General features: G+C 43.8%; 1 protein-coding gene across 19 annotated transcripts in view; it reads left to right on the top strand.

Annotated features, from left to right (window-relative positions):
• Positions 1-24931, top strand: part of Ncam1 (neural cell adhesion molecule 1) — a 292659-nt gene that overhangs the window by 217205 nt on the left and 50523 nt on the right. For all 19 annotated transcript variants that reach the window (XM_031346028.1, XM_031346019.1, XM_031346020.1 and 16 more), the window contains exons 2-8: positions 8922-8996; positions 10276-10494; positions 11368-11511; positions 12059-12196; positions 13266-13383; positions 13833-14005; positions 21930-22072. In XM_031346028.1, coding sequence (XP_031201888.1) covers positions 8922-8996; positions 10276-10494; positions 11368-11511; positions 12059-12196; positions 13266-13383; positions 13833-14005; positions 21930-22072 — 1010 coding nt within the window. The remainder of the gene's footprint in view (positions 1-8921; positions 8997-10275; positions 10495-11367; positions 11512-12058; positions 12197-13265; positions 13384-13832; positions 14006-21929; positions 22073-24931) is intronic.

Below are 24931 nucleotides of genomic sequence, written 5' to 3'. Positions count from 1 at the left end.
AAAAATGCAAGTTTCAGGTTCAGTGAGAGACCCTGTCTTAAGGTAATAAAGTAGAGACAAAGCACATCTGACAGCCTGCTCTGAGTTCCTTGTGCCCGTGTATGATTGCATGTACACACACACACAAACACACACACACACATACACACACACACACACACCACACTTATCCCATACACATAACAAACAAGAAAATCTTAATTAATTAATAAAAATGGCCCTGGGTCGGGCTCATTTGGACAGTTTAAATATCCTATCACAAAGCCTTCGTGAGCAAGTGTTGTTTGAGCTCAGCCTTCTAGAGCTATTTTTCCACTTGATAACCCTGATTCTTTGGGGTCGAAGATGAGACTAGGGCAAACGAAATAAAGCAAACTCAGAACTAGCTACTGAGGTATACAAGAAAATAAGACAGAGAGGCAAAGGGCAGTCCTAGGTCAGGAGTCTACATCTGTGGTCAACCTCAAGGCTTTGGAAACTCACTAGAGCATACGGGATTTCCACTCCTGGCTTTTCTGAAGGTAAAATAAAGGAGTTGATGAGGGCACATCAGGTCCCTTCCAGCTCTGCTTCCTTGGCTACTAATTAGCTCTACAATCCTGGCCTTCCATGAGAGTGCAGGATGAGATGCCACGTTAGAAATAGACCATGTTACAGCTTCTTGGCACACATATACATGGCTATGCACTCCTTGGGGTTAGACACTCTAGAACACTCTTTCCCTCATCTGTTATACACTATAAGAGACTGGGCTAGTGCCCAATTCCAAAGGATTTTCTTCCCAGACTGGAAGCTGGCCCTGGTGAGACACTATGAGGATACTTCTGACTTGATGCTTTGGCAAACACAAAAGAAAATCTAAGTATATTTTAAGATGAGAAAACACACTGGTTTTGATGGGCAGACTGGCTTCTCTGCTGGCCCAGTACTGAGTCTGTAGATGTAGTTAAAGTATGTGTAGCTTATGCCCATGCTCGGTGTTCCTTTGAGTATTGGAGACGGCGTTGGTGGTGGGACTGAGGGGCAGCAAATTTTGTGATTCCTATTTCTGAACAGATAGTCCAACATGTATTTTTTTCTCGCTCTGTACTCAGAAACACAAGGCATGAAGTGACCTGGAGTTAATTACATTTTCCAGCTGCTAGGTGGATTGGGGCCCAGCAACCACAGTTTTCAGCCATCAACAATTTGTGTGTGTGTATGTGTGCGTGTGTGTGGTGTATGTGTGTGTATAGTGTAGTGTAGTGTATGCTTGTGTGAATGGTATGTGTATATATATACATATATAAGTGCATATATATGGTGGGAGGGGCTGTAGATCCTATGACAGTGTAGACAGTATATGGAGTCAGAAGAGAAGCCCCACATCAGTCCTTGACACCCACCTTGTTCTGAGACAGGCTTTCTTACCATCTGTCATTGCTTATGTCAGGCTGTATGCCTCTCAAACTCGGGGTATTCTCCAGTCTCTGCCTCCCTCCCATCTCCATAGGAAAACTGGAATTATAGATGCATCCTGCCACACCCAGCTTTCCATGAGTTTTAGGAATCTCAACTGTAGTCCTCACATTTGCATGGCTGATGCTTTTCACCTCCTGAGCCTTGACCCTGTCCCATAATGTTTGCTCCAGTCAACCAAAACTATTTGATTTTTAAAGTTAGAACTAATAACATGAAAGTTTGACTCAGCAAACTCCAGAGGCCAAGGGTTCTGAGGCATTATTGAACTCCTGAGATCAAGAGGACAGTAGCCATTATTGGACTTGGCTCTGAGTTCCCATTTGAAGACAGACCCATGGGATAGAAGCAGTAGACAAGTTTACCTCGTTCACAGCAGCTTCTGTAATTTGTTATGCTAAGGAATAGAAGCACTTGCTCTGAGAGGTGGGTTTCTATCATTTCACTGCCAGCATTATATAGGATAGAGGTTTTTTTTTTTTTTTTGGATGGTGGGATCTAGCTGGTTAATCATTGAAGCCTCGGTTTTGATACTCAACATTTTTCCTCCTTGTTACAACCTTATGGTGTAAATGATGGGTATGTAGAACATGCAAGGATACTGAGGCCCGTGATCACCCTGTCACTTCCTCCACTGTTCTGTTGGGACAAGTCTTGGGAACACTTCACCAGCATCATTTGTTGCATGGCTTTGAATAGGTAACAGTGTCAAGTCTGAATGAGTTTATTAAAATGCTAGGTTTTGGAAGCCTGCTCAGTACATAAGCAGAAGGATCCCAGTGTCTTTTCCCAGCGAATTTTGGCTTAAATCAGTCCCTACTCTCTGCAGTCTTCCGGAGGTTGTCTTCACTCCTGGTATTTTAATTTCTTCTCCATCAAACTGGTTTAAACCTGAAGCCATGTCTAATGTTGCTGACATCCATCTTTGTCTTCTCTTTTAGTCTGAAAGTCTGCTCTCGCACATCATCTGTGTTCAGATGTTCACAAACAGAAGAGACCTCAAGCTGTACCCAGAGTGTTCCTTCACTCTCTAGCTTGTCTTCTCTCTTAGCAGAAACCCAGGAACCATGATCCTGTGAGAGCATTACATGGAGGGTTTTGAAGTGTTTGGTTATATAGTTATTGCCATTGACCTGGAAACCTAACCACATTACTTCTGGTATTCAAGTTTAAATAAAATGTATATTGGAGTCTCTTGCTGAAAGATTAGCAGTGCTCATGCTCATACGGCTTTGAGATGATTCTAGTTCTGCTGTGAGCCAGCTGTAAGCTCTCAGGATGCTTCCAGTGGCGGCTGGAATGTAGTTGTCCATGGTGATGCCATTCTATGCAACCGGAAATCAAAATATCCGAGAACATGTGCTTTATGGCACCTTTAAATTAGCAACTGCATAGGCGTTAATGATATTTGAATGTTTACCTTATTTTTTCCCTGAGCAGCTATTCCCAACACCATCTCAAACCGTAAATGGAGAACTGATATAAGTGACATTTCTATGCCATCTAGTAATTTATTAATCCCTTTTCCCTTAAATGAGATAAATTTACTCATATCAAATTACTCTTCCAACAGCATTAATCTGACATTTGCACTTATTCTATTAATATGCTTGTACACAATTGTATAAGCTCTCAGTGGATCACACACACATACACACACACACACAGAGAAAGGGGGGGGATGTTAGGTAAAATTGTACATAAGAAGTTTCTACCATTTCATTCCTGCTGTTACAATATTATTGGGGATTTTATTTATTTGAGATTGCAGGGGAAGTCAAGACTCTTTGTGTGTGTGTGTGTGTGTGTGTGTGTGTGTGTGTGTATGTGTGTGAGTTTGTGTGTGTGAGTTTGTGTGAGTGTGTGTGTGAGAGAGAGAGAGAGGGATATATATAGAGAGAGAGGGATAGAGAGAGAGAGAAAGAGAGAGAGAAAGAGAGAGAGAGAGAGAGAGAGAGAGAGAGAGAGAGAGAGAGAGACTATATGAAGTATCCTGATTTGGAGATGAAGAGTGCGGACTCAGATCCACTTGACAGCCAACTCTGTTCCTAAGTGACAGAGCTGGAACTCAGACTGTCTCTCTGACTCCAGACCTGGAGTCCTTAACTACAACCAGCTCCTATTTAATTTGTGTGGCAATCCAAGCACATAAGTTCAGTCTTACTGTATTTATAGCATGAGAACACTGAAGTCAAGGTAAAATGATCCATCCAGAGCACTACTCAGTGTTTCCATTGTTGTGGTTTTGGCTCTGACTGAATTCAAAATTTTCCAAACAAATAAGTTAATGCAAAAAGCAGAAATAGGCTACCTATCCACATATTAGATCATTCAGGAAAGAAATTTTATTTTTCAGCCATAAAGGAAAACATCACTTCCCTCACACTGAAGTAATCTCACTGGGAAGGGGGTTTCTAGCATTATGCACTGAATGTACAAGTATTGGGAGCTTATTGTGTGATTTCCATAATACCAATTACCATAAGCTTTCCAAACTGTGGGTCGTTTTAGTTTTCTCTGTTTTGCCAAGGGGGCATTGAGGGGTTAGCCTGTGATCAAACAGCTAACAGGAGGTCAAACTGAGATTCACACTCCAGCAGATGTGAGCCTGGGCCTTGAGTACCCAGCATGACTAGCACATCAGTTTGTCTCGCTTTGAGTTTCATGTTTAGTGGTGAGAGTAAATTATCGATATCAATAGGGAGGCCCCAGTTCCGATGCTCCTGATTTTCTGAGGCTGGGATTACAGCAACTGTGGTCACATGAAAAAGCTCCCAGTTATACTTAGAAAAGCAAAATCACATCTGTCCACCAAGGTGATTTTGCATAGCAACACTTAAGGCATATTTCTAAAACAACAAGTACAAAATAACCATAAGAGCTACAGTTCAAGGCCTTCTTCAGAAGTCATTAGCCATTGTTAAATGGGCTCTAGAAAATTCTTCCATCTCGCACGAATCCTCTGAGCAGAGAAGTCCTCCATAGTCTGTCCACCTTCAATTGCTTAGTCATACGACATCTTCCTCACCAGCACACACTCTGACCCCGGGCCCGTAAAGAGAAGCAATCTTGACCTTTTCCATGGCCAACAACCTTCTTCATAGCCTTCTAACACGGCAGTACTTCCTCAGAGACCACTGAGTTCACATTCTGCTGGAAGCTCCTACCCTGACAACAAACACATTGAAAAGAAAACCAGTCAAATTCAACTGCTGTGGGAAGATGCTGACTTAAGCGAAATCTATAAACTACTTTAGAAATCAAAATGAATGATCCTTTCCTGTCGCTTTACCTAACAAGATCCCCACCTCTCCAGATAAGTACCTTAGCGTCTCTTATGAGCTGAAATTTTCACTCACTTTTCTTCAGTAACTGTGACTTTATAGCTAAGAAGCTGGAAGTTATAAAACATCTACCTACACCTAAAAGAGGGAGCATTGCTTCCAGAATATTCATCAACTACAAAAATAAAGATACTGAAAAAGACAAATATATTTTAGAACCAAACACACTCTCCCTTGGGCTTATTTACATGAGACAGGGAGACCCATTTATGGAAGGATGGGACTCTTTTTTTTTTTTTTAATATTGGCTCACAGGGATTAACATAGTATGAGAGAAACAGCTGGGGCCTTGGACTTTGTTCACTGTGTGTTTGAATCTTGACCATTAATTAAGGACTCAAGCTTCTGCCTCTCCATCTGTCAAATGGGGGTCATAGTATTATCATCCATGAATGAATAGGATGATGATTATTAACAGGGAAATGATGACAGCAATGTAATTGAAATATTTTTGAACAAAGGCTCTGCTATATCTAACTTATGATTTGGAGAGAGAAAGAGCAACTAATGGGAACTAACAGGTAACAAGTAAACCCATTTGGATGTTTCTAAAAGGCTCTAGGAGCCTGGAGAGATAGTACTTGCTCTGTAAGGATCCATATGCAAAAACCTGGTGTAGTGGTGTACACTTGTAATACTGCTGGGGAAATGGAGAAGGTGGATCCTTGGGGCTTGCTAGCCAGCCAGACTAGCATAATTGGATGAGCTCCAGGCCAATAAGAGATGCTATCTCAAAAGTCAAAGGGTTGTCTCCTGAGTAATGACACATGAGATTGACCTCTGGCCTACATAACATGCACATGTATATACACACACACACACACACACACACACAGCAGAAGGGGGCTTTCAAAGTAGTTATAAAGTGGAGTCATGTGAATTAGAATTACATGATGTTCCTTCATTTATTCTTGGATAGGTTGCTCATCATCTGAGTGAAGTATTTCATTTTCTGCATCTCAGTTTCCTCTTCTGCAAGATATAGCACCCTCCTTGGTCTTTATTTTTTTTAACTCTCCAAACTATTAGTAGATTGGTGCAGTAATGACTGGCTTTTGTAAACCCAATAGTGTAGGTTGACTACAAGTAAGCTTGGTGGATATATAAGGAGATAATAACGTAGAAATTACTGGACAGTGTTATCCCAACCAGCAAAGCCCACCCAGGTCCAAACATCTTGGTTTGGGAGTGCAACGGAGATGACAGTGTTTATGCAGGGAAGGCTGAAGCAAAGCAGGGTGTGAGCCACATGATAGCAATGCTTTCGTAAGCAACTTTAAAGGTATGCATTGTTCTGGGCTAGGAAATCATCTTGCACACACAATGAGAGGAAGGTGAGACGTAATTCAGGAGATTTTATTGCAAAACAGTGAAAGGGGGGAAAGATGGGTAGAGGAGGGGAGGCACAGAGGGGAGACACGGGGTTTGGAGTTTACCACAGAGTTCCCCTTCTCATTATTAGACCTCATAATTCAAGGTTTGGCATGCGCAGGAGGAAAATCTGCACTGACTATAGTCTAAAACATCCAAGCATTGTTTGCAGTGTCTAGGTTCATCTGTCCCAGCCCTGTCTGGTACTTTGAGAGAGAAATCAGTCTCTCTTCCTTGTGTGCAAAGGGCCAGCAGTCTCCATGGAAGATTTCTTTTTTTAGAACTGATGATAAATGTGTGTGAGGGATCCCGTTAAGCTGGGAATTCCTTTGAAATTCGCATTTCTCTTTCTCTCAGTTGTCCATAGATAGATCCTGGCAGCATTTGGGAATGAAAGTTCTTCAGCTTGACTCCCCCTTGAGAGTCATGTTCTTTTTTGAAAGGAGCTCTTTAAAAAAAGAAAAAGAGAAAGAAAAAGTGAAGGCTGTTTTTTCACTTAGAATAAGGATATTCTCCAGCAGTGAAGGTATTAAAGTAACAGAATCCATATGTTGAAACTGACAGCTAATGCTCAGCATATGGGCAGTGAACTTTGCAGACAGAAAGATGTTTTTAGAAAATGTCCTGGAAACTCCACAGAGGAATATGCCTCAGGTGAGTCATGGTGGAGGAACAGTTTCTGAACTTCGAGGTACCTTCCATCCCATGAAGTGTGAGTCACCAGAAGCAACTGAAGAAGTTCTGGTTGGCCCTTCGAATTCACAGCACTGGCCTGGAGCCTTCTTGGTTAGTTCCCAGGCTCTCGGGATACCAGAGGGGCCTAATCCTGGGTTTTCTATACTCCTCAAGAAATGGCAGCGCTAAGGGGTGTCATTCAGCATGTGCAGATGATTTCTTTCATTCGATGAGAACATCTTCCCTCTTCACAAAGATTGTACTGTAAAGTGAACGAGAACTTACCAGAGATCCAAGAGGCCTTTGCTCCACAACACTGACCTGCAACTAGCAGTGACTATGAGGGAGTCACTCCCTGCTCCTCTCCATCTGGACAGGGAAGAAGCAGATCACACTGATATCTGAGACCTTTTCCAAATGTAACGCTGTGGGACTGAGCACCACCTAACTCCAGCTAGAGAAGTATGATGGGAAAAAAGCAACCTCAGCTGATTGCATCTGGACCTGTGGACTCAGCCCCTGCCAGCATCATGTCCCAGCACAGCTTTATGTACCAAGAGCCATGCACAGAAAGGAGGATGGGGAGGACATGTTCTTGGATAAGGATGAAGCTCCAATCCCCTGACTGGTTGGCAGTGACAAAGGAGAGGTGATTGCACCTCTGGATTACTGTACCATTTCCTCCAGCTCAGTATTGGAATATGCTCAAGCTCAGCCACTTATCCATGGAGGAGGAGAGCTCAGCCTCCTGCCCTCCTTTATCCTGAACCCTATCCCTTACCCGTTTCTTCCATCTTTTTTCTCCACAGTGGTTCCATTTCACCCCTTTCCCTGTACAGCCTCTGCTGCATTTCTCAGGACTTGCTTTGTCTGTCAGTGGGATGATTAGGAATGCTGGACCCCCAATCCTCTGCCTACCCCACCCCAATCCCCTGACTGGTTGCACTCCCTCTCCAGCCCCAGGCAGGCCCTTTGATCCCTGTATTTTACTGAGCACAACTGCGGTCTCTTGTCTCATGAGCCCATACTCAGAGCTGCTGCTCCAGCCCTGCCTGCAAGCTGGTCACCATGGCAACAAGCTTTCCCTCGTCTACTGTGAACAGAAAATGGCTGTTGGAGGGAAGAGCTCCTAGTCTCAATGATCCAGCCTGGTTGCTTTCTGGGGAACGTAGGAGGGGGCTTGCTTCATAATGGCTCTGAGGAGCTCCCTCCATTGAACCCACTGTGTGCTAGCCTTTGCCTTTCAGATTTACTTAAAGAGAGCAGAGGCAAAAAGGAAGTTGATTTCAAATGAATAAAGCGTTCTGTTTTCCTATCCTAAAACTGTATTTTCATGAACAGTTGTTATCTGCTCTAAGGAGATAAACGGGAAGCAGAGTGAATCGGGCAGTCGGTGAGATCCGGTGTTGTGGATTTTTTTTCCTTTCTTATCAGTACCATGGGAAGACGAAGTATATGGATATTCAAATAAAAATTGAGGGAAAGTAGCCAGGGGGTGCAAAGAATTCCAGAAAGCACAGGCTGTGGGATTTCAGAAGCAGAGCCGACTGCTTGGTGTACTGATGTTGTTTTTAGCCCTGGAGATAGGTGATGGTTATTCATTGCGGGGCGAGGTGAGCTCTCATTGGCACCGCTGCTTTGGAATGGATCTGATTCACAATGGTCCAGTGTGGCAGCACAGGGAATGTACAAGCTATCCCGATCCATAATTCTGGAGTAACAGGCTTCCTGCTCTTAATAGCCCTAGGGACACTTCAGACTGACACCCAGAAGGGACTGGCTGTGCTGGCTCTTTCTGTGACTACAAAGCAGAGTTGTTTAGTAAGCAGCCCAGGGGGCCCTTCCACGCTGACAGCAGCTAACAGTTCCAGTTCCACGTAGGAGTGGGCTAAACTGTATATCCTTCTGGTTATGGTATGAAGTTACTTTGATAGTAGTAAATTTTCAGAAGCCAAATAAACCTCATCATTTTAAAACTGAGCTTGGAGAATCTCATGTTTGAATGAAAGCTCTGGGGTTCTGCCTCAAAAGTTTAATGGTGTGTTTGAACTGGACTTTTTCTTTCTTTTTCAGTTTCTCTGCAGGTAGATATTGTTCCCAGCCAAGGAGAAATCAGCGTTGGAGAATCCAAATTCTTCCTGTGTCAAGGCAAGTGTCCCGGGTCCCATCACATCCCAAAGCTTGCCTCCAAAACCTGTTGCTCAGAGTGCAAACTGAGTGTACCTAGCCTAGAATTTTGGCTACTGCTCCTCTCTTGGTCAGCAGTGTAACCATTCCACATCATTCTCTGAGACTTTCCCTTCAGAGTGACATGCTGTCTACACTTCTGGGTGTTCTTAATGCCTAATTGGGAAATATGCCCCTAATAATAATGGGGAACCATCCTATGGGGGAAGGGATGGGGAAATGGGCTTCAAGGTGTTGGTAAATTACATGCCTGGGATTTGGAATAGAACAGAAGCAGGAATGAACTGAGCTAGGTGTAGGCTGTGGCATTTAACACACAACTTTTGGTGGAAAGGAGCTCTAACTGCCACCATGATTTGCATCTGACCAGAGGACTATGGCTGCTGGGTACATTTGCTCCAACTCTGCCATCATTATAGCAGTTTCAATGATCTGAAGATACAGCCTCAGTGCCCGCAGCACAGCTTGCAAATTGTGATATTTATTGAAAACATGATGGGCCCCGAAAGGAACACTACATTTCCATATCACATATCTGCACCAGGCTAGGCAGTGCAGGCTGGTACCCCCAGACAGGCAGCAAATCAAAGAAGGAGTAGTAGATTGGAGAGCTGTTCACCCTAAGCCAGTCTGGCCTCTAGGCACCTGAGTGTCCCTTCAGGTCCCCAGAGAGAGCAGGCCCTGCTGATGTTCTGTCTTCTCAGAGCGTATAAGCGGTTGACTGAGGTAACAGGCATCATAATAGCAATCACTCATGCCGGTTTGGACAGAGTTGCTACAGTCAAAATGGCTGGAATCTTAACTCTTGGGTTACCCAGTTTCTCTTAGCTTCAACTCAGAAGTTAAACAGTCTCCATCCTTTTCGCCCTGATCAGCTGGTTCAGGCTAGCTAGGTCTTGGAGCTCAGGGCTCAGATAAACCAACCGCCTTCATTTCCCATGCCATAATACACAATCATTCCTAGCTTAGTGTATAGGGCACAGTGGGTTCACAGCAAATATTGTTTCTCTCTCCAAGGACATGGCAACTAAAAAAAAAATACTATATATACAGGCAGCAGGGAAGTCTGTTCAACTCTAAGAGATGTTATGCATATAATTAAACCAACAAAGAGCAGAGCTGCAAAATGCTTCATGATAGAGATCCCTTTCCAGCCTTCCAGGCTTTGTAGCCATGGACACTCTGGAAGGGCTTAATCTTCTCATTTTCTGTGCTCTGAAAATAATCTCTTCTTCCTTAGTGGCAGGAGATGCCAAAGATAAGGACATCTCCTGGTTCTCCCCCAACGGGGAGAAGCTGAACCCAAACCAGCAGCGGATCTCTGTGGTGTGGAATGATGATGACTCCTCTACCCTCACCATCTACAACGCCAACATCGACGATGCCGGCATTTACAAGTGTGTGGTCACTGCCGAGGATGGCACCCAGTCTGAGGCCACTGTCAACGTGAAGATCTTCCGTAAGAGCCCTCATATGTACCCTGCACTCCCACCTTTGTTGGGAAGATACATGGGTGGGTAGTAAAGGCAGAGAACACAACAGGAGGACCAGTAAGGGCGTGGTGGTTCCTTTTCTGTCCAAGTTGCTAAGAGATCTAGTATATTCTCAAATGGTTGGTGACCAGCCCAGAAACAATAAGGCTAGTTCCTACCTTTTGTCACTTTTGGCATTCCCAGTGACTGCCATTCTCCAGAAACTACACAATTCCCAGAGGGCTAGTGTCAGTTCCTCTGTGTCTTTTAAGTGACAATGATAGACACATGGTTCAGGTTTTTCCTTCTTATCCCACTACACTTGCTAGTGATATAGCCCAATGACCTAGTGAGATGGAGTATTGTATGTCAACTCTTGATGCTACTGAGGGAAGATGGCTCCCATTGCCATGGAAGGCTAGCCTGGCAGTGACATCTCACTGCCTTCTTACTGTACATAGTGTTGACTCAAGTCATGGTAAGTAAGTGTTGATTGTCACAGCATTAACTTCCATGAAGTTGGCTCTTATTCTTCAGAATTTTCTCTGCTGCAAGAAAATAGGGTGAGGTCAGAGTGGAAGACCAAAAATAATCAATGACACTTACTGTCATGGTAGTATAGATGCAAGGTTCATCACTGTACCTGTATGCATCATCACTGCATTAGGTAGCCCATGCCCCTCCATAGACCCCTCTCAATGTTAACTGTTCTGCCTCAGTCAGTGACCCAGGGCTAAGTGGGGGGTCCCTCTTACATTGCTGAGTTATATGTGAAAACTGCCCTGGAGCTTAAATTCAGCTATCAGAGCTTTATTGAGAAGGTATTTGTTCCTCACTCTGCTCCTCCTGCTGTCTTTCAGAGAAGCTCATGTTCAAGAACGCACCAACCCCGCAGGAGTTTAAGGAGGGGGAAGATGCTGTGATTGTCTGTGATGTGGTCAGCTCTCTGCCCCCAACTATCATCTGGAAACACAAAGGCCGAGATGTCATCCTGAAAAAAGACGGTAAGACCTGAGTTACCATGCCTTAGGTTCCCACTCTACACAGGCCCTTTGGCATTCCATCTAAGTGCATATTCAGGGCCCCAAAACTCACCTAAAATTTCTGGATCCTAAACAGATGTTTGTCTGTAACTAGTGTGGTTCAAGCACCTGTTTGTCTCTCCAAAGCAAAAGACAGACACACCATCCTGTATTTCAGGGCCCGACTCATCTGTATTTCAGGGTCAGGGATATCTTTGCTCTGGTTTTAGGCTGAAATGAAATACCAGAGGTAGGAGAAAGGATGAGATAGCGAAGTTGTGTCAAGTGTTTGTAATTCCAGCATGCAGAAGCTGATACAGAGGAATGGTTGCATGTTTGGGGCTAACCTAGTCTTCATAGTGAGTTCCAGGCCAGGTGAACTACACTGTGAAACTCTGTCTCAAAAATAACACAAATTTCATAAGAGGCTCAGCTCCTCACCTGATTGTGGAGTTCAAGGCTCAGCTCCTTGCCTGATTGTGGAGTTCATGGACTGACCTTGGGTGAACCTGCTTCTTTTCTCTTCCAGTCCGGTTCATAGTCCTGTCCAACAACTACCTGCAGATCCGGGGCATCAAGAAAACAGATGAGGGCACTTACCGCTGTGAGGGCAGGATCCTGGCCCGGGGGGAGATCAACTTCAAGGACATTCAGGTCATTGTGAATGGTGAGGAGATCTGCCCTTCCTTTTTGCTCAATTACTACAACCAGGGTTTGATGGGGGACCTTCTTTCCATTCCCTTTGGGTGTAGACCTGTTCTGTCTCATTCCTACATCTCAAGGGAACCTCTTCCCCACTATCACAACCTCTGGAAGGGGGACGTTTTCTCCTTAACTCCCTTGTCTTTGGTGTCTCCCTCCAGTTGTTCATATCAAATCCCCTCCATTGTCTAGAAGAACTAAAGACTCCCCATTCTGCTAATAAACCCTCCCTCATCCCCAGTGTCCTTGATGTTACCGTCACTAGGAAGTTAGTCCCCTTGGTTTGATGGGCAGAGAAAATACTGCAATCAATTCAGGTCTCAGAATAGTCAGCATCGTGGTCCGTGGGCTTATTAATCTTAATTTGCAGTGTCAAATAAACACACCCGTAGCATCGATCTCACATTTGTAAGATGCTTACAGGAAATTATAATGTCAGTGCTAAGAAAATAAGTAAATCACATTTGAATTGTTTTGGTTATTGATATGTGTTTTCTTGCCAAGCTTTCTCCCTCTTGTTCCTTTGGTGGAAGCACCTTGGGCACAAAGTTGTTTATGACAGCTGCAGAGAATATCACCCTGCTGAGGCGGTATCTTTCAGAAGCATGCCAACCTGGCAACCAACAGGAACTGCACTTTCTAATGTTTGCCAGTATGGAGAGCAGAGCCTTTTTTAACATCAAGTCCCATCAACTCTCCTAGTTGTATATATTATTCTATATTGTAATCTGTATTGATTGAGAAAAATATATCCCAACAAATAGCTGCTATAAATCAAATACCACATGATCATGAGTTAAGACACAATATAGGGGCTGAACCCTTAAAAACAATAATGCATGTTTGTGGACAAATTTTGTTCAGTTTACATTAATTATTTAGACTATCATGTGGGTTTAGATGCCTCCCACTAACACTGTAGACATTCAGGACTATTAATGCTCAGGTGGCAGACCCCCAAATGCCTCTTCTCGGGGCCATCGGGTTCTTTTACTATTTGTACAACCACCCCTGACATCCTTCTTTCCTTTCAGTACCTCCCACTGTCCAGGCCAGACAGAGCATTGTGAATGCCACTGCCAACATGGGCCAGTCAGTCACCCTGGTGTGTGATGCCGATGGCTTCCCAGAGCCCACCATGAGCTGGACAAAGTAAGAAACTGGCATGTGCCTCGTGTTATGAGTGAGAGGAGAAGGCAAACCATAGTCCCACTGCCTGTGGGGTTTTTAGACGCATGAGTGTGGGCTTCCTAAAATACCAGGGTGAAGAATGGCTCTTTTCTAGGAAGTCCTCTTCCTCAGTGTCTTGATTATTCTTTCATTTTCAGACTTGTGAGAGCAGATGCGGGTATAGCTTTTGGTGTGGTTCAATGAAATCTTTCTGGTTCTATTGATATAGCCTTTGCACATACTCAAAAGATTGGGGGAGAGGCATAGAAAGCATATAACAGGAGAGGCTACTCAGAAGTCGTTCCCTTTTATGTAGACTGAGCCTGCCCCCCCCCACTTCGCACAGTTTGCATTCTGTGGGAACTGATCAGCAGTGAACTTCTTCACCCCTCGCTCAGAATCATCACCTTTTGCATTTCCACACTGTGTAGGGATGGAGAACCCATAGAGAATGAGGAGGAAGATGATGATAAGCACATCTTCAGTGATGACAGTTCTGAGCTGACCATCAGGAATGTGGACAAAAACGATGAGGCTGAATACGTCTGCATCGCTGAGAACAAGGCTGGCGAGCAGGATGCCTCCATCCACCTCAAGGTCTTTGGTAGGTACAGGGTAGTGCATGTCAGGATCACTGTTCAGCCACAATTCCTCCTATTCTGCACATTGTATCCATCAAAAAGGCACACCCACACTACCATGGTATGCACCCATGAAACAACCATTAGCTGCCTGCTCTGACACCTGAACAAACCCCAGTCCAGGAAACCACTTAGCCCTTTTCAGTAACACAAAGTCTCCTAGCTGTTCTCTTTGCTCCCCCCCCCACCCCCGCCAGCTTGGCTTCCATAGGTCTTGTCTACTTGTGGTAGCCAGAGTGCCTCAATGCCATTCCTCTTGGCAAGATCCCTTACAACTAAGGTCAGTACCAGACTAAGCCCATGGTCCAGTGCTAGTACCCTAGCTCCTGCCTTGTACTCTAGCCCCAGCTTTCCCTCCATCTGCTCCACAGAGAAGGCTGTCCAACCACACTAGCCTCCTTTCTGTCTCTACCGCAGAGTGAGCCAATTCCCTTGGTTGGACATATTGCCTTTGAGGCTCTTCTGTGTAAAGTATCCATTCCCTAAGACAGACCTGCTCTGAGCAGCCTTCTTGTTATTATTATGCTGACTTTAGCTCAAGCACATCCTCCTCCTCCTTCTCTCACCAGTCTGGCATTGCCTCTACCTATCCCAGGTACCACCCTATTGACCGTCTTCAGGACTCACAATGTCTTCTCCATACACCTGAACTAATCCTCTCGACATGTTTGTTTGAGGGATTGCTTATCTCCAGTCTCCATCAGCATTCAAAGTGTCCTGAGAGCATACTGACTTTCTTATACATGGCTTTATCCTCGAAACAGCTCCAGACTCACGATGCCTTAGTAAATATCGGTGCCTGACTGGTTGTCTCACCTTTTTTTTGTTTTATTTTGTTTTTTCCTCCTCTACTGGCCTGTGTGCCAGTGTCATAGAAAGTCACAGGAAAAACTTTCATGTCTCCATCCACTTTGCCTTGATGAATTCATCAAATTTTCAGGTGTTTCAGAATTGAAATGTGTTTGGGGCCTCTGTGTTCAAAAAGGGATTTGTTGCAAAGAAAGGTGTACCCTAATGGCTCTGAAGGATCTCTGCTTATTTGTTAAACTGCTGCACTGTAGACCATGCCGGTTAGATAGAGGCTGCAGAGAACTCTCTGGTACCTGTCCCTCCCAGCCAGTTCAAATATACACCTAGGAGCCAGCATCGGGACCTACTTGTTTAGTCCGCTGGGAAGAACTGTATGTAATCACGATCTGAAAGTAGGGTGTGGGGCTGGAGAGATGGCTCAGCGGGCAAGAGCACTGACTGCTCTTCCGAAGGTCCTGAGTTCAAATCCCAGCAACCACACGGTGGCTCACAACCACCAGTAATGAGATTTGACGCCCTCTTCTGGCGTGTATGAAGACAGCTACAGTGTACTTACATATAATAATAAATATATCTTTAAAAAAAAAAGAAAGAAAGTAGGGTGCTTTTATGCCAGTAGCCCTGATAATCACAGATGAGTCACTTTTGTTCATTGATGACATTGAGTCTATAAATAAGCTCTACAAAAAAAAAAAAGAACATGAAACTTCATGAAAAGCATGCGTCTGTGTATGTGTGTGTGCACATGTTTGTGTGTATATGTGCATACAGCTGCACATGGATGGATGGAAACCAAAGGTCAACTTCCAGTATCGTTCCTCAAGCGCCACACCCTTCTTTGGGAAGGCAAGGATCTCATTGAGTTGGGACTTGCTAATTCAGCTAGACTACCTAGCAGCAAGCTCCAGCTATCCCTGTCTTCACCTCCCCAGGTGCTGGGATTACAAGTATGGCTGGCTATGCCCAGGTTTTTCATGTGGTTCTGAGGTTCAGACTAAGATCCTTGTGTTTGCAAAGCAAACACCTTAGTGAGTGTCTTCCCAGCCCATACAAACAAAACAACGTTTTTTTTGTTGTTGGTGGTGGTTTTTTTTGGTTTTTCAAGACAGGTTTTCTCTGTATAGCCCTGGCTTTCCTGGAACTCACTCTGTAGACCAGACTGGCCTCAAACTCAGAAATCTGCCTGTCTCAAAAGAAAAAAAAAAAACATTCTTGATGCTGTTTTTTTTTCTATACTTCAGATTCACCTCCTCCCACCCCCATCATTCTGCTTCTAGATCATAGAGAAGGGCAGGTGCATCTGTTAATTTATCCCTTTGTTTAAGAAATATCAAGCACCTTTGCAGCTAGATAGAGTGGCTGCAGAGATAAGTAAGAATTGGACTCAGAGAAGAACCAAGTTAGAGATAAACGTATAAACATATGAAAGAGAATAATTAGTGTCGATCGGCATTATCCATTTGAGTGTTTACTGTGAATCCAGTTATTGCCAAGTTTAAAATAAAATTTCATGGAGTCCATTTCCGTCAGTAGATTTGCAGGCATTTGTAGATGTCCAATACTGACATTTTAAATGACAGCCCCATAGCAACAGCATGGTGATGCTTCATAAGAAGAGATTTCCTATCCTGTGTGGCATCCGTTAGTCATCAAACTGACGCACGGCTTGAAATATAGAACGGTGGCACAAGTGCTTTGGGCAGTGCTTGCCCTAGGCAGAGCTGAGAAAAACACACTGTCTTGCATGTGAGCCTCTGTGGTCAGAGCCTCTGCCTGTCTGGCTTACACTTGTGCCTCCAGCACCTAAGACAGCAGAAACAGTTGAATAACTGAAGGAATGGCCATTAGTTCATTTGACTGAAGCATGACCCATGTTCTAGGGAGATTATCCTGGGATCAAGTTAACCTCAGTTGTCTCTGGAAAACTTTTGAAGTATTGTCTCCGTACAGTCATAATAACAATACCCAGCACAGTGGGAACATTTATTCTACGCCATGCCACAGAACCACAAATCAGACTTTTCCAACCTCATCACAGCCTTTTGAGGTAGCGCAGTTATTTTTTCTGTTCTACAAATGTCACAGGGAGCTCAGGTGCTCCTTATAAGAAGCTGTGATGTTGGCTTTTTGGTCCACACCCTGGGACAGCAGTGGTGGCTCCATCTCCATGCAGCCAATCGGCACCTGTGCTGAATCTGCGTGGTCTAGGGAATGGATGGGAATGTGAGCAAGAGCACTCTGCCTCTTGACCACCATGCTCCTCATGGGTTCTCTAGATGTTTTGTGCTTGCAAGCCCTTTTTACCTGAGAAATTTTTAAATAGCCTTATTTTAAAACTATGGTTTTGGTACACATGATTTTCCACTGATTGAAAACTGAAAGCACATTTGCATACCAATGTGATGGGCATACTTGTTTATTTAATAAAGAATTAAAACTTGGCTGAATATCTGATATGACTGGACACAGAATGTCTTCAATGTTCTTCAGAGTTGCTTGTTTTTGTTTTATAATCATCAAGGCTGAGAACACTACTTTGCATAAATACACAGTACAAAATGGCAGAAATTTGTTTAGGACCATTTCAGAAATTGTTGGAAATTCTGTCTCCAATCCCAAGCCAAAACTCATTGAATAATTTTTCTGTGAAACTCATGTCAGCAACTCAAATAGCAATTTTTAAAATCAAGCATTCTAACACAATACTATCCAAAGACATACTAATTTGATACTTACATGCTGAGGAATGGTGGTAGGAAAATATTTGAAGTCGTTGTTTTACATAATTAGGCCATTATGTTTCTGTAAGAGCAGAAGACTTTGCATGTGTAGTAAAAACACTACAATTCATAACTTACAATGGTCTTGAGTCTGAGCCGAGGCTTTGCAGCCAGTGTTTGTTGGCACTGTGTGGTGGGACAGCATATACATGCTGAGCGTTCAGAACCATCGCTGCAGTGACTTCACACGATGCATCGTAGGCAAACACTGCCAGAAGCAACTTAGATTCTTTACATGTTTAATTTTGAACTCATTTCTGTTTTTTGTTGTTGTTGTTGTTGTTGTTGTTGTTGTTGTTTTTAATGTCCAAGAACATTTTACTGTTGCCAAACTTTGTGACCTCTGCTTTGCAATTGTGTAACTTCATAGGTTCATAATGCAGCCGTTAAGAAGCTGTTCTGTGAAACATACCCAGGCCTAGCATGGCCGGAAGAGAAGAGCTCTTGACCCTCTTCCAGGACCCTTTGGTAGTAATGATTGATTGAATCAGGAAGGACAGGTAGCAAATGAGGGGTCACATGGAGCCATGGTAGAAGGATCAGGATGGATAAGGTCCAAGGGAAGTGGCAAGGAAAAGAGAAAATAGGACGAAGAATCAGGCAAGACAGGATTTGCCTCCCCAGTCTTCATCCTCAGTGAACAAATACATCCCTGAAACCCTGCATCCCTATATCCCTGCATCCATGCATCCCTACATCCCCGAATCCCTACATCTCTGTATCCATGCATCCCTGCATCCTTGCATCCATGCATCCCTGCATCTCTGCATCCATGCATCCCTACATCCTTGTATCCATGCATCTGTGCATCCCTACACCCCTCCCCATGTATCTGTATCTCACACATGCACCATTTCTTCCCAATACTACTAGAATATTCTGTAGACAGTACAATGGATCAATCAAAAAAGAGATAGCTGGGCTTTTAGTGAGGTCAGCAAGAAATCAAGGGCCTGTAGTAATTGCATCAGACCCAGAATCAGGATACTCCACAATGCCACAAGGAGAGCTCCAGCCTTCTTGAACTCCTGCCTCTCTCCTTCCTCTCTCCTTTCTACCTTCTAATCCTCCTTTCCCTCCTCTCTTCCATTTGGTTGAGACAACTAGTATGAGGGTCAGAGAGCCTGGTAAAAGGGGGCCAGCAATAGCAAAGCTTAATGATGTTGAAGAGGAAAGAGATCTACCCCTTGAGTAGCAAAGAAGAGATCAGACTCTGGTGGATTCAGAAAGGGTAGCAGTCAGTATGTAAAGAACATGACTCAAGCAGAAACTGTTGTGGTTATGACTGAATGTCACCTACAATAGCGACCTGTTCTGGCATGTGGAGCCATGTTAGCAGCCTAGGGCTCCTTTCCTTAAGTGCTGCATTCTTCCTTGACTGAGAGCCTCCATTGCTGTTCTTTTGGGTCCTTCTGTAAGATAACGTAAGTCTCTGCTAGTGACCCTGATATCTCATGGTGCCATGAGCTGAAGCAAATTCAGTGGAAGGCAGAAGTCTTGTTTACCTGATCCCTGTAACTAAATCAGTACCTGTGACCAATGGCAAGAGACCACCAAGAGTGCTGAAGGAGAAGGTCTCGGGGCTCTCCTTGGACAAGGCTCCCAGAAACTTGGCACAGGAGTAAGCAGGGCTATTGCTGAGTGGAAAACTGCTGTGGACTGGTTTGCAGTGCTTCCAGGATAGAGAAGAGGGTGGTGGCTTGACCGAGGAATGCTCTTTGTGTGCTCAGGCATTTGGACACTTGGTCCCCAGTTGGTGGCACCGTTTGGGGAAGTTTAGTTTAGGGGCTCTGCTGTGAGAAGTAAGTCACTGGAGGCAGGATTTGAGAGTATATCCCCTTACCGTGCTTCCAGTTGACTCTCTCTGCTTGGTTTAAAGATGTGAACTCTTAGATTCTCGCTCCTGCTGCTATGCCTAATGCTTGCCGCAATGAGTCCACCACAAAAGACTCCATCTGTCTGAAAGAAAGCCAAAGCAAATTCCTTTCTTTTATAAATCGTCGTAGTCATAGTGTGTTATTACAGCCTCAGAAAAGAAGCTCATACAAGGAAAGTTGCAGCCTTTGGAGGCACTAGGTCTCAGGGAGGCAGAGATAACACAGAAGGCAGAGATAACACAGATGAAGTATATTAACAACAGAGCTTAAGCTAGATCAAGGAACATGGGAAGATAAAGCTTGGAGAGATCCCTCTTGGTGCTCGCACACATAGAGAAAGAATCTTTTACAAGCAAGAGATGCTCTGTCTCTATTTGTCCAGTTGCCCTGTAATTATTTAAAATATCTTTATTGTATTTATTTTCTGTTGGTTAGATAGAATGCTCAAACCAAAAAAAGGAAAAAGGGGAACAACGACTTAGAAGAGAAAATGGTTTCTTTTGCCTTACAGTTCATAAGTGATACAGTAGTCCATCATGGGAGTAGGAGGGTGGGGAACCTAAGGCGCATGAGGTCAGCCTCACAATCAAAAGGCAAACTGATCACATTTCATCCACACACAAGAGGCAAACAGGAAACAGAAAGTGGCACCAGGCTATACAACCCCAGAGCCTACTCTGAGTGATGTACTTCCTCCAGCAAGGTTCTACTACCCAAACATCGCCACAAGCAGGGGACCAAGTGTTCAAACCTATAAAGCTCTGGGACCTTTCATCATCAAATCTCAACACCTGTGAGGTCTCAGAGGGCGTCCTCTACCTCCCTCTAGAGCGCTGCCTCCAGGGGCAGGGGACAGAGGCATCCCTACCAAAACCCTCTTTGTTACCAAAGTTAGCCTTTGTTAATAGTGTGTTGGTGGCAAATGTTTTTTGTTCCCTGCTCTTTGGAAGGCAGAGGCAAGTGGGGGCCACACTGGTCTCAAAGCAAAGTGTAGGTAGCCTAGAGATTCAACTCATATTTTTACCTTTATTGATTTTGCTTTATTTTACCATCTAAAAGTAAATATTTGATACTAACAAACCTTCAGTCCATGCCGTGTAAGTTGTTGCCTCTTACAAGGCATTGTTATCCAGGCAAGACATAAAGTCTTCCTACAGGATGCTTCATCCAGAGCTGATGGACTCCATCATCCCCACATCATCTTGCCATCATGGATTAGCATTTGCCTGTGTGCCAGCCATGAGAAAACAATTTGCTCAGTGTCCAGTGGTCACTTGAGGAAGCCACTTGTACCATGCGGGTGATTTTATCTGGAAGCAGGCCATTTTTCACTGATACCTTTTATCTGTTGAAGCAACATGGAAAACTTCAAGACATATGTCTTAAGGACCTATTTTCCTAGCTGACTTGCAGTGACTATGAATTCAGATATAAAAGAAGTGTAGAGATTTCAAAAGCCACCTGGCATCCTGGCTTTGTGTCTCTCTTGCCTCGCCTTTCTCTCTAGTATAGTGAAATAAGTTATTTGTGCAGACTTCTCTGTTCCCTTCTATGGAATGTTCAGCAATTTCTGAGTATAATTGTTTTAAATTAGGAAAATTCAATTTCGCCTAATGTTTTCACATTTCACTCAGCATTGGAATGCATGTGTTCCTTGCATTACTCCAGACATTTGGAAAATGAACTGAGCTCCGTTTCTCCCCTCCCTGCTGTCATCCTGCCCTGCAGCACATGACCAAAGCCTCCAAAATGGCTTCTACTTGAGGTTTCATCCACTCTAGAATTCCTTCTAGATTAACCTTCTTGGAGATCGATGGCCACTCCATGGCTCTGATGAAACTTCCCATGAGGTTCAGTGGTTTGTGGGTGCATTCCCAGCTGCTGAACTTTGACTTCTTATCCCATGAAACACTTATCTCTCTGTCTCTCTCTCTCTGTCAAGCTACCTACCTATCTCTATCTATCTATCTATCTATCTATCTATCTATCTATCTATCTATCTATCTATTTATCAATATCTATCCATAATCACCATCCCTCCTCCTTTCCTCTCCATTTACTCTTTTGCTTTTCTTTGAGGAGATTTCTGGGATTAGAAGGACTTCATTCCACCCAGATTTGCTGGAAACCTCATGGCCCAGTCTCAAGCCATCTCCATGTGAAGGCTTGAGCCAGGGTAGCCATCTTCTGGAGCAGATATCAAGCACTTTATTGTCTGTATATCCCAGAGAATGTGTCCATGACTGTCATTTCAGTGTTGCCAGAACCCTTGGGAGTACAGGTCTGTGTCTCCTGTTATATCTAGAATTGAGCCTTATATTTACTAAGTAAGAAAACTCTTTAAATGGGTGTGTGTTATCACTCAAATCCCCAAAGGTAAATAACCCGATAACTCATCAAAATATTTCCTTTCTTTTCAGCAAAGCCCAAAATCACCTATGTAGAGAATCAGACGGCCATGGAACTAGAGGAGCAAGTCACTCTGACCTGTGAGGCCTCCGGAGACCCCATCCCCTCCATCACCTGGAGAACGTCCACCCGAAACATCAGCAGTGAAGAAAAGGTACAACGTCGCCCAAGAGTCTCAGGGTTAGGGGATGCAGACTTGAAGCACCTCAAGTCTGCCCTGTGCCCAGTTCCCTTTGGCACGTGGGAAGATGGGATGGGGGTCACCCGCAGCCACTGCAGGTCCTGCAGCTTTCCCTCTCCCAGCCTGCCTGGTTGTGGTCTACTCAATACCCTCTTGTATGGGGACAGGCATTGTTCCCAGTATCGATAGACAGGGGCATGTTGGTAGTGGGCACGGTCAAGTTAGATGTTCTTAGGAGGAGGCGATAGTGAATTTCTGACCCAGGTTTGTGGAGCTGTGAGGAACCAGGACAAGCAAGATTCTGGGGCACCAGGTGATGTTTTCATCAGCTCAGGTATACCCAGGAAAGTATCTCCCAGAAACAACAGGGATCAGAATGAGTCTATTAATTCTCTTCCTCGCGTCTCATATACTCATGCTGTATGCACTCTGTGCACAAAACCTTGGTTGCCTTTGTGTCTGCCTGTATTCTTGGTCACATTTGGACTCCATTTTGTTCTAAAGGCAAAAATAATTAGCAGTTTCTAGATGATGGTTCTTATACCTGGGTTCTGTAATGTATTCACCAAAGTTTAAGAACATGGTAGTAAATCCCTGGCAAGTTAAAACGGCTGAGAACATTTAGCTTTAAGGTGCATGGAGCTGCTGGAAAGCCATCTTTATTAGTGGCAATAGATAAATATTGGGGTGACTGTGCCACTTCATGCAGCCGTGTGCTGCTGAGCAGGCTGAGAATCAAGAAGAAAGGGCTGCCTTGCAGAGCACTGTAGATCTTGTTAGGAGAAGCAACACAGTGGGACACACAGCCCTAAATTCAATCCGAAGCACTTCATAAAGGAAAAAATATATAGGTTTTATGGCACCTCTTCAATATTATGTTGCATCTCCTGTAGTAATAGGCTTTGTTCTAGTTGGCCAAAGCTGAGTTACCTACTCAGGAGTAATAGCCTTAGCCTAAAAAAAAAATATGTATAATGGATTGCCTATTGAACCAGAATGTCAAACATGATAGATATGCATGCCTCTGCCTAGCCAGAGGAAATCTCTAGAAACAAACTGAAATAAAGCCAAAGGGGATGGAATTAAGTAGCAGGGCTAAAACTGGAATTTGCATTTGAGGAATTGACTTCTGCCTTGGTAACAGAAAACAAAGCAAAATCTAAAGGAACAGAAAGCACCGTTCCAAATATCCCATTCCTCTTTTTGCAAATTTTATACCCAGAGTTGAATCCAATTTAACAAAAACTCAACTGAGGAACTGCTAAATATTTTTGAAACTCGCATATGCTGTTTGATCTGCAAGAGCCAGCTAAATTAAGAAGTGGGGTATTTACTTTGATAATTTCTTTATGGACACTTATTAAGTTCCCAGCTAAGATGTCGGCTCCCTTTGTGTGTTGCGTGGATCCAATGTACATTTCAGGGCTTAATCCGCATGGCCACTGCTTGACCTATCTTTTTATATTATATTTCAAAGTAGATTTGTCCAAGTGACCCAGTGTGTATCCCTGACCTACAGTGAAGGACAAAAACATCTATTTCAGATGAACGACATTTTTAAGTTCTGTGTCTTTTCTAGAAATAGCTCAACAGTTAAACTAGACAAGAAAGATTACGAAGATTTGTGCCAACCTGGGGTTTGCTTTAATAGGTTGGCGCTTCTGACTTGTATCTACGATTTCATTTTTATAAAATGAGAATAAATAGCTAGGAACTAATATGCACTCATTCTTCCTAAATATTGAGACTGAAGCTATTAGAAAAGACCATTTCAAGCCCAGTTGAAACTTATTTTTTTTTAACAACTTAGTTTTTTTTTTAATCTATCTTCTGTCTTGATCTGAGATAGCTATTCAATCCCAGCACCGATTAGATCACAGCTTCTTTTACTGTAGACTAGCCTCAGGTTTGCTTGAAGTGGCATTAACAGAGCATGAGCCAATCAGTGTCAGAACAAGTCCTCCAGATAGGCCCTGATGCTGCCATATTAGTGTATTTTCTTAAGTAAAATCCTATGTGATAAAACTTGCCACTTCCACTGATTAAATATTGACATCAAAGAAGCTGCCAATCTGATATTGTAGATGGCTAGAAATGTGAAACATGGTCTGTCTGTGAGCAGGTCGAATTCTAGTCCAAATCATGTTCACTATGTCAACCTCTGCTCACATTCTTGCACACCTGAATTTTTATTATATATAATTATATATGGAGGTCACCTGCATCATTGAATTATAGGAGTGGAAGAAAACTATAAAATCCAGGATGCTTTGCCAGACAGATCACAAGAATACCAGTTTATCTAATGAGTGCAATAAATAAGCCCCCTAATGGTTAAGTCCCATCGAACTGCAGGCTAAGAGATGGTTCCAAGGCACCTTTTTAGGTTGTGTAGTTCCACCTGGCGCCCTTGCTGGTGTCCCTGCCAGGTCACTCAGCCTCTGTCTGACACGTGATGGTTACGCTATCACAAGAGGCTTTCTTTCTCCTTCCACTGCTCAGAACCCTCCACCTCTGTCATTCAGAGTCTGAGTCACTGAAGCAGAAGCTGTTGCCCTTCTTTCTTCCCTTAACACACACACACACACACACACACACACAGAGAGAGAGAGAGAGAGAGAGAGAGAGAGAGAGAGAGAGAGAGAGAAAGAGAGAGAGAATTTTCCACTGTTTCTCGTACATCATGCTTTCATAACCTCCACTCTGCTAGTTGTCCTATAGCTCAAGAGCATCTCTTCACTATCACTCAATAAAATCTTACCCTCTCCTGGTAACCTGAACAGATCCCCGTGAGGTTATCATCTTGACCCAGACACTGACATGTAGTCAGAG

This window comes from Mastomys coucha, unplaced genomic scaffold, assembly GCF_008632895.1.
Source record: "Mastomys coucha isolate ucsf_1 unplaced genomic scaffold, UCSF_Mcou_1 pScaffold23, whole genome shotgun sequence".
NCBI lineage: Eukaryota > Metazoa > Chordata > Mammalia > Rodentia > Muridae > Mastomys > Mastomys coucha.
Note: the sequence above shows the minus strand (reverse complement) of the source record. Positions and strands in the feature narration are given on the sequence as shown.